The sequence below is a fragment of the Chaetura pelagica genome, unplaced genomic scaffold (genome assembly GCF_000747805.2).
Source record: "Chaetura pelagica isolate M959 unplaced genomic scaffold, ChaPel_1.0 scaffold327, whole genome shotgun sequence".
NCBI lineage: Eukaryota > Metazoa > Chordata > Aves > Apodiformes > Apodidae > Chaetura > Chaetura pelagica.
The window spans coordinates 343,287-353,416 of NW_009953911.1; the positions used below are offsets into that span (position 1 = coordinate 343,287).

At 35.4% G+C, this 10,130-nt stretch overlaps 1 protein-coding gene across 1 annotated transcript in view; it reads right to left on the bottom strand.

The window, feature by feature from the left end:
• The window catches only part of PTPRD (protein tyrosine phosphatase, receptor type, D), a 300,216-nt gene that overhangs the window by 103,252 nt on the left and 186,834 nt on the right, over positions 1 to 10,130 (bottom strand). Inside the window, exons 18-21 of the mRNA XM_010001485.1 lie at positions 10,006 to 10,130; positions 9,476 to 9,576; positions 8,104 to 8,363; positions 3,802 to 3,892 (exon numbers count right to left, since the gene is read on the bottom strand). The exon at positions 10,006 to 10,130 is cut by the window's right edge and continues 6 nt beyond it. Of these exons, the coding sequence (XP_009999787.1) occupies positions 3,802 to 3,892; positions 8,104 to 8,363; positions 9,476 to 9,576; positions 10,006 to 10,130 (577 nt within the window). The remainder of the gene's footprint in view (positions 1 to 3,801; positions 3,893 to 8,103; positions 8,364 to 9,475; positions 9,577 to 10,005) is intronic.

Sequence of the window (10,130 nt, forward strand, 5' to 3'; positions counted from 1 at the left end):
GGAATGGCTTCAAGCTGCAACAGGGAAGGTTTAGACTGGACATTAGAAATTCTTCACGGAAGGAGTGGTCAGACACTGGATTAGGCTACCCAGGGAGGTGGATGAGCCACCATCCCTGGATATGGTTGTTCATCATGTAAGGCCAGATAAACCTAGATGTGTTTGTGTGTAGACAAGAATTTTGCCTGTGACATTGATCACACGTGACTGAATAGATCTCTGACAAACCTGTGGCCTCATTCACACTTCATATATAAGTGGGGTTGTTGCCAAATATCATTACTTGCACATATATCTCCTTGTACTTTACACTAGGATTTCAGTAACATTCTTGAATTTATTTAAGACTTAACAAGCAGACTTTGATTTAGGTTGTATTGCTTACAAATCTGAAGTAATTCCACTTGGCAATACTTACTGAAAATTTTAATATTTTGTTTATATTTCACTTGTTTGCATGACCTACCTATTAAAACTCATTAAATCTCATGATGTTAAAAATAAAATGAAATTTTGCGCTGATTAAAAATTATTGTATCTCTAACAATCTAGTCCATTGTCTGCTCTTTTAAGTTTCTGCATCTCTGTTTCTTTCAGAACTGAAATTCAAGGAACTGGGAAGGCTAAGTAAATGCAGTAAAGCTGGAGAGTTTTTTTGTACTGGACTGTTATGACCTGGGTCTCACACTCCAGAGTAGTATTTTCAGCAAATACTTTTATTCTTACAACTTAAGCAAAGAATTTGTAACTTTTTTTTGAAAATCTACTGCCTAAGCCTTTCTGATACTAGCTAGGTATCTGAGATTGTACTAAAAAAAGATACACACAAGTATCTTCACTTAACCATGGGTAACTATTTGTTCAGAGAATACTGTGGTTGGTTTTTGTGGCTTTTTTTCCCAAATTTATTTATTTGGGCCATTGTTTTTGCATGTTTGTAGGAATGGTACACCTAATAATAGTATATTTTCCAAAGCTAAACGTAAAACAAGTTTTTAAGTAATGTAAACTGAACGAGTTAGCAGGAAATACATTTGTTGCCTGCTTTTGTATTTTCCTTACTATCTTCTATATGTATTGCTGGCAATTGTAAAAGATATATCAAGAGTTTTACTTTGTTATCTGAAACAATTTTCATTTTCCAGTCAATGCATATCTTATTTCTTGCATCATTAATTCTAAAATGTGTTCTCAATTATAACAGTAGAAGTGGGAAACAACCCATCTTGACCCAAATATTTCTGAATTAATAAATGCTCTTTATCAATCTGTTATGCAGATTAATGCACTGCAACTAACAGGATGATTAAAATGACCCTTTGTTACGGGAATCAGCAGAACCCATAGAATTTAATTGCCACAAAGTTCAATGTCATTTAGCATCTATCCCTTAATCTGTTAATGTTGCTGAATGTGACTACAGTTTTTTGGATGTTCAATGTGGGTGGTACTACTGAATCAGTTTTCCAATACTATATGGATTTCTGTCAGAGTTTTATTGTTTAACTGTATTGATGTCACCCAGGGCTATGATCATGAGCTGATGGCCTTGCACTTACAATCCAAGTTCTATTAAAGAGAAGAAGCTAATAGAACAAAGCAAATTATCACTGCAGTTGAATCAAATGAGATATCACATAAGGAAACTGGTTGTCCTGGTCTGAGCCAGGATGAAGCCACTTTTAATTTTACTGATTTTTTTATTTTTTTATTTTTTTTTCCCTTCAGTAAGCTTTCCTTTAAGTAGCAGGGTGATCCAGCTAGGAATGATAACAAACAGTGGAACGTTTTTCTAACTGCTGGGTCTTCAAGGTCACATCTTTATTCTGACAGCTCAGACAGCATGGGGAGATCTATGACCCCCTGTAGGAGGCTGAATCAGACAGACAGCAAAACTGGCCAGAGATATTCCATTCCATGTATCTACGTAAGCTCAGAGGAAGGTCAGAGATCACAGAAGACAACTTCCTTCCTGCTTCTTCTTCCCTTCTCTTCCATCCATGGCTGGCATCTGGGGAGGACTCTATCCATTCATCACTATCGACCCCCAGGCTCAAGCTTTCCTGACCCTCATCACTCTGTGCTCTCTCGGGCAACTCTGGGATTTTTCAGGATTTTTTGCAGCTAAGGAGAGTGCTGTGGGAGTTGCTGAGGGTGAGGGGAGGCAATAGGGGTTTGCACATTTCCTAAACACATTTGTATATAATTGTATATACTTTCTTACATTATTAGTGTTTAATTAAAGCTGTGTAGTTTAGTTTTCAATCCAGCCAAGTCTCTCTATTTTTCTCTCTCTCCTTCCCTACCTGGGTGAGAGGGGGAGGGGATCGAGAGCGTTGTTGTTGTTGAACCTGAGTCAAATGGTGACAATGGTCAAGAGGAAACACAGGCTTCAATCAGACAGCCAGTAGTAATGAAAAACATGCTTTCCTTTGAACAGTTGTTTTTAACCTTCTGATTAAGGATCCTCCTGTTGCTGTACATAAACTTCTTTGCCTTTTCTGACTGGAAAATAGACTAAAGACTGGAAAACCTCTATTTCTATTTTGAAAGTTTTCTACATCAGTGTTAGTTTGAGGAAGATTTTTTTTTCCTTACATTTTGGTGCAAACATTGAAATTGACATCCATCTGTCAATGGGAGAAGGGAAAAAAAAAAACAAACCCTTGTACTTGATTGCAGATGATCATTATTTTGCAGAGGTTGCATTATGGAGAAGTCTACATGTCAGAAGTAACTGTAACATAAAACTCTTCAATCCACCAAAACCAAAATAGAAAAATGGACAGTTGGAAAGGATCCAGTCAAAATATGGTTAAATCAGGAGAAAAGAAACTAAGTTTGATCTCTAGTCTTTGAATTGCAGAGATAAAACATATACTATTTACCACAGCATCTGAATGCTATCTAAAATCATAACCAGACACAACACTAAGAACAACAAATGTCTTTTGTACAGGGCTTTCATATGGGGCTCTCAAAAGAGCTTTACAGTAATAAATATTAATATTATTCCAAATTTACAGCTTGAAAGAAGAAAGACAAGTTTGCATGGGTGATACTGTCTTTCAGTAAAACGGAAGACAGGACTGAGTGCTGACACTATACTTCCTACATTTATTAATATATTAATAACATAATGAATTGGTTTCTAGCATTACCAAGCTTATTTCTAAATTAAAAGTACTTCCACCCTTTGGGTTAATGTAATTTGTAGTGCTGAATGATGACATAATGTTGTTTTTTCCTACTTTGTTCATTTATTCATTGATTTACTTCCAATTTCCTACTTAATTTCTTTATTTCTGCCAGTTGAATGGAGACTACTCTAAAATCTTTCTAACTAGAAGCATTATAGTGTGTTAGAATCAGGTAAAAACACCACAAGAAGGTCAAATGTTAAACTGCAGTGCAAATTACAATTTAGCATTTGTTACAGGCTTAGTAAACACCCCACTAACGGACCAGACCTTTATTAGTGTTCATATCATTGGTGATTAAGCTTTTGCTGACAACTCATTTCACCTTCTGCACTTTTGCATTATGCTTTACAATAGGAAAAGAATAAAATACTAATGCCAACAAAGATCAGACACTCTGTGTGCTTTCTTGCAACTTAATGTCTTTATTGTCTTCTAATTTAAGTAATTTGAATGGGTCTTTCAGTCCCCACAAGCTAATTAAAATATAAATATAAAATATCCTGACAACCAAAACTTCTAAAACTGGTGAGTTAATCATATACCATAATTAGATTGTCTTTTTCATGAAGGAGGAGAAGACAACAAAAACATACCATACCTCATCTAGTTCCATTTCATCTGGACTCTCCCATGGTTTGATGAACTTTCCACGAGACCTCTTCAAAGGCACAATAACTATGTAATAACCTCTGCAAAGGAAACAGGTGGACAAAACTGAAGTTGAAGGAAAAGGAATAGATAAATCAATGGAGTAGGTGTCTGTTCAGAAGAACTTAAGAGAGCAGTGGTGCGCTGAGAGCAAACTTTTGCATATTATTATGCCACCACAGCCTTGCAAACACAGTTGCAAAAATTCACAGCCCTGAAACCACATCCAGTGTAAAACATTTGACAAACAAAAGGCACTAATTACCTGCCTTTTCATGTAAACACATAAATATATATAAGAAACTTTAATTACAATGTTCTAAAATGTCTACATATTTGACTGCAGTTTATTATTTCCTTTGAAATACAAGAGTGATGGGGTATTTATGCCCTGCCACACTAGGAAAAAACCCCAAGTGTCTAAATTGAAACATATTACCATATATTTAAATCTCACTTATCATCCCATCTTTCCCCATTTTCATGTATAATCAGAATTGTAGACTATCATAATGTGTTTCTTACTGCCAGTACTATTATAAACAGAAAAAAAAAGAAGGCTTAGCATACATTCCACCCACATACTCTATTTTTGAGTATCAATCACCATCAGCTTTATTTGCTTAAGGATTTTGTTCACAGTCATAGACAAGAAGGCTTGATGTACACTCTCTTTACAGCTAGGATTCGCAAGTCACATACATCAGCTTTCCTCAGCATTTTTTCCTGAAAATATCTTCCTCCTCCCCTACTATGGAGAGTAGCGATTTATACTTCCTAGTATAATAGAAATATGGCATTTTCCTTGTTTCCTTCACAAAGCTTGGGTACATGTCAAGCACATCCATAATTTCACATTAGTGTGAGGAAAGAAGCAGTAGAATCACAATAGCAGGACATTCAGGATGGTGTAATATACATCTTGATAAACGCACTTGTCAAAATGTCAAGCACTCTCCATCTCAGAGGAGAGAGAAAGATGTTGCTCTGTTTCCAGTGACAACAGAGCTTATTAACAAGGTGTCTCTGGTCTCCATTATGAAAGCTAATTTTAGTGTCATGGACCAACTTCTTTTCCAGTTTGTCATTTTTAGAGTCTTTTCAACCTTCTGTAGGACTGACTATTCATTTTATTCACATAACGCAGTTAGAAAAAACTGAAGTAATTATCGCAAGAAAGTGTACAGAAAAGGACTTGCCTTAAAATTGATCAAAAACTATCTCAGTCTAAACTGACTCTATAATCTTTCTTCCATTCTATTGCATACCATTGGCCCATGTTAATGGTCTTCTCTTCATTAAAGCTCCTTTCCATAAGAGAAATCTAACAGAACTTTAGATTTTTGAGTACTGTAATAAATGCTCATATCTATTAATTCTTATGTTAAAAAAAATCATAGATTTCCCTGTGGCAATGCTGAGATCTAAGAGAAGGTGCTGGAAACAGGAAGTGTTTGTCACAGATTTCTAACTGCTGCTCATTTTCTGTATTTCAGTATTTAAATAAAATCTGCAGCATGCGCTCTTATAGTAACAATATGATAAATTACATTTCATACTGGTGACCTTATTGAAAACTAGTAAGGCTGGTTGAATCCAGGTTTTTAACCTGGGTATGCATTTAAAAAATTCTTTAGTTACACAAATGAATAAATCCTAGTGAATGCTGATTTATCCATGTTTACAAGAACCACAGCCATCATACATTTTCTTTAACAGATGCCTGAGAATCAGACAAAAAAAGCAATTGAGAATTGGCACCCATATGTCTTTCAGACATTAAAGCTATATCTGCTAGATTACTTGCACAGCAGTCTCTAGTTATCCTGGTTTTTTCTTCTTTTAAGATAACAGAGTGTTCCTATACTTTTCTTCAATCAAGGAATATTCAGCATGTAAATATTTCTTTCTTACTCTCACACTTTCTTCATGCATGTCTCCCACTCATAACTTTGATAATCCACTAAGACTTTCAGCACATATAGAGTGTTTCAAAGCTGAAAGCAGAAGTGCATCAACAGCAAACAGAAAAATGAAACTGTTCACATAAATATACAGTTCCGCAAATTGTAATAGACAAGAAAGTTCTGTCCTTTCTAGCAAAGTCTGAAAAATGCAGTATCTCTTGAAAAATGTATTTTATCATTTGCTTTGTTATTTTCTTGTTTTCTGAGTTGTTTTGTTTGTTTCTTTGTTTTGTGTGATGGGGGAAGGAGAGTCAGAAACAAAGGATTTGCTTGGATATTGGTTGAACCACTGAGTATTACCAAGGCCAAAGTGTTCCATAAGTTTGCTTTTTACCTAAGACTTTGCGAAGATGGAATAGATTCTGAGAAACATGAACTGTCCTTTACACACAAAAATCACTTTGGATTAGCATGAAATACTACAGGAAATATTACAGGAATTGCTCACTTGAGATGATGCCAGCAAAAGAAAACTATTTTACCTAGCATAAGGTGAGCTCTGCTCCAATTTCTATGCCATATCACCATCAAACATTGAAAGAATGAAAATTACTTCTATCATCTTTAATAAATTACAAATGTTCTTATAACATTGCCCTCAGTCTCATTAGTATTTACCTGTAATTCATTAGAGCAAGCCATTAACTGTTTCAACTTCTGTGTAATTAGTATTATTGAGAGATTCTCAGTGCATAGTACTTCACAGTAAGAGAGAGACAATCACAATCTTATAACATACCCACAGAGGAAAAGCAACTGTAAAAATGTCAACATAACTATTACACAAAATTGTTCTGCCCATACAATGACTATAGCTGCAGTAATCTTATTTATTCTAGCAAGCATCAAGTAAGATTTTCTTTTCAGTATGCAGTTGCTTTGGTATGCCCACTTCTAAGGGCCAAGTCAATATTTTTTATGTTATTTTGTTCTTCTATCTCAAGCCAGATCACACCTTCTTTGGAAACAGATACAGAAAGAGGAGATAAACTATTTGCAAAACTGGCAGTTGGACTTCACAGATTTAACGTACCTTGCCTAATGTCACTTAGACACTTCCATTCTTCTACACTAGATGAAAGAAGGGGCATCAGCTCTTTTTCCACTGCTATCTTCTTCTATTTTTTGACCAGCTTACCTGTACTTTTTTCTCTCTGTGAATGCTCTGCCTCATAAATCTTTTTTGACTCATTCCATCTTCACCCTTCCTTAGCTACATTTGTTACTGACCTCATCTTGCTCAATCTAATGATAATGGATGCATTTTTCAGTTTTTCATCCTTTTAATGTCTTTCCTGAACCGGCCTGTCACAAAAAGCTCAGTAAGCAATGAAAAGGGACCAGCTTTCTACAAAACCGTCAGTAAAAATCCACCAGGGAGAGGACAAGTCGAATCCACAACAATATATAATGATGTGCTCATTTTCCTCCCCATTTCCTTTACGTTACATGTGGGAACCTTACAGAACCAAAAAATAATCACTATAAGCAGAGCAACCGTACTTATTGATAATACTATGTTTCATGCTTTCTTGGCAAATCTTTATTGTCTAACCTTTCTAATCCCTGCTGACCATGTGCAGTCAGCTCTTTAGTCTTATTTCTGCTGTTTAAATCTCCACAGCACCCTTTTCTTCAAAATTTAAGTAGCCTCTAGTAAACTATCTGCCAAATTGTTCAGCAAAATTTCCTTTTTTCTTTCTGGGACCAGTGGAGAGTACCTGAGATTTTTCTATTAATAGAAAACTTCAGAATTATTTAATCTGGATTAATGTAAGTGCAGTAACAATTATTTAAAACTCCATGTAATGCTGTAATTCCTGAGACTGAGTACTTCAAGGTACTGCAGTAGGGCACCTACCCATCAATGGGTTATTCATTCTTGAGAGGTTACATTATTCAAGACAACTGGCTTTCTTAACTCCTCTTTGCTATTTGAATTCAGTGATGAAACACAACATCACTCTGAGAAACAACTACAAACTGAAGGACAGTCCTTCCCTCTCTATATATCCATCTAGATTAGGCCACTGTTGATTGCCCTATGCTACAACCTATCTAGATCCCTCTACAAGGCCTCTTGTCCCTCGAGAGAGTCAACAGCACCTCCCAGTTTAGTATCACCAAATATTAGTCCAATATTAGCCCAAATACTAACGCAGAGTGTTGTAGTCTCTGTACTGTTATGAAGAATAAAGTTTGAGCCACTACTACAGCAGCAAGACTAAGGATCTCTCTGGAGATTAGAAAAAAAAAATAAGTCATATTGTCACACATTCACTCACTTTATATTCTCATTTGAAGGTACTTCTGGAAGTTCCACAGTTATCATGCCATCTAAGTTGGTCTTTCCAATGAAGACTGGCTTGGTGCGAAGCACGTCTGGTGCAGTCTTTGCTGTCACTCTGTGCTGAAGACCCCCAGCACTGTTCCCTCTGTTTGTCAGCACAAATGAGTATGAAGTCTCTGGCTTTAAGTTAGTGATCAGCTTTTGAGTAGCACGTCCATCAACCTCCACCACCATTTTCCCATCATCATAAAGAATCTAAGTTAATACATAAATTGAAGTTGGTTTTGGTTACTAAGAGAAGGCAACTGATACTGGCACACTATCTCAGGAATTAACCCAGCTATAAACTTTAAATTAAAGCTACTGGGCATTTTAGGCTGTAAAATGGTACTGAATTCACTACTGTGATTAAGCTTCTCCCTTGCATGGGAAAACAAAACAAAACAAAACAAAACAAAACAAAACAAAACAAAACAAAACAAAACAAAACAAAACAAAACAAAACAAAACAAAACAAAACAAAACAAAACAAAACAAAACAAAACAAAACAAAACAAAACAAAACAAAACAAAACAAAACAAAACAAAACAAAACAAAACAAAACAAAACAAAACAAAACAAAACAAAACAAAACAAAACAAAACCCCAAAACCCCCCTGCCTTAATTTAAAGCAGTGTAAGCACTCTTAAAATCCAATTTCACTTACTCAAATTAGTGGTTTTGCATTAATACTGAGCCATACTTGTTGTTAAAGGTATTTGACTTTTCATTCACACTTCCTATTCAGAAAGGTTTTTGCGATACTTAGTTTATAAAATAAAGATCTTAACTCGCCCCTCCATGAGATGACACAAGTGAAGTAGAATGATGCAGGAGAAATGTCAACCAACTGCAGGTTACACAGTCTCTGTATCTGGCTAATAGTATCGTTAATGGAGAAAAAACAGAGTTTTAAAGCAAAATTGTTGTGTTCTAAACGTGAAGAGATAAAAACCAAAGTATTACTCAGTTACAGTCATAACAGACATGACTAAATAAAACAGACAGTTTTTCTTTTCTTTCACTGTTTTTGCTAAAATGGCCTTGAACTACAAATTATCAAGATATTAATTCCATGTATAATAACCAGTATGAGCCTGACCTGGAAATACTGTCACAACAGTGGAAAGCTCTTGCTTTTACATCACTGAATTTAGCAGCTTGGGTCAATATTGCTCATTAGTTTGCATTCTTAAATACAGCAATAAAAAAATAATAATTAAAAAAAAAAAGGTTAAAATCCACATGTTCAATAAGCTACTTAACCAGGTGAATGACATCCTCAAGTTTCTGTATTTTTCTCTTGTAAAAATCAAAGTAACTTACTTTGAAAGGCAAGGCTGAATTGTAATTTTCTGGAATTTCCCAGGACAGCAAAACAGAAGTCTTCATTACAGCTTTAACATGAAAATTTTTTGCAAACACTGCTGGAAAAAAAGAAACAATGTACATAAACTACATCTTGGAGCTTAGATTATGTCATATTTCCACTGCTACCTGAGAGTACTAGCTTTCCATTTAGGTCAAAAACACCCAAGGATTCAATTCTCCTACCTGTTTGCTCGTATTTAAATATCAGGTTTTAACTCATTCTCAATTTTACCAAGTGACAACCCAACACATACATTTTTCTTACCTGAAAAAAGCTTGATGATGTTAGCCAGAACTTGCTTGGCAAGGGACAACTGAATTCTAAGGCATCCAAAACATATTAAGATTTTCATACTTTACCTTTAGTGTTTGATGAACCTATTTTTATGAATGAGCCGGTCAGTTTTATTTACAGCTTCAAAAACACTGATATCCATAGACTGACACTCCTTTAAACGTCAACATCGTAAGCAGACAAATCCTACCTTGATCCACAGGTAGTGTCCTGAACTGGACACTTGGACTATATGGACCCGGCCCTTTGCTTGTGTGGGCACGTACTTTTACATCATATGTAGTATCTGGTTTTAAGCCAGAAAGTGTCATAGTG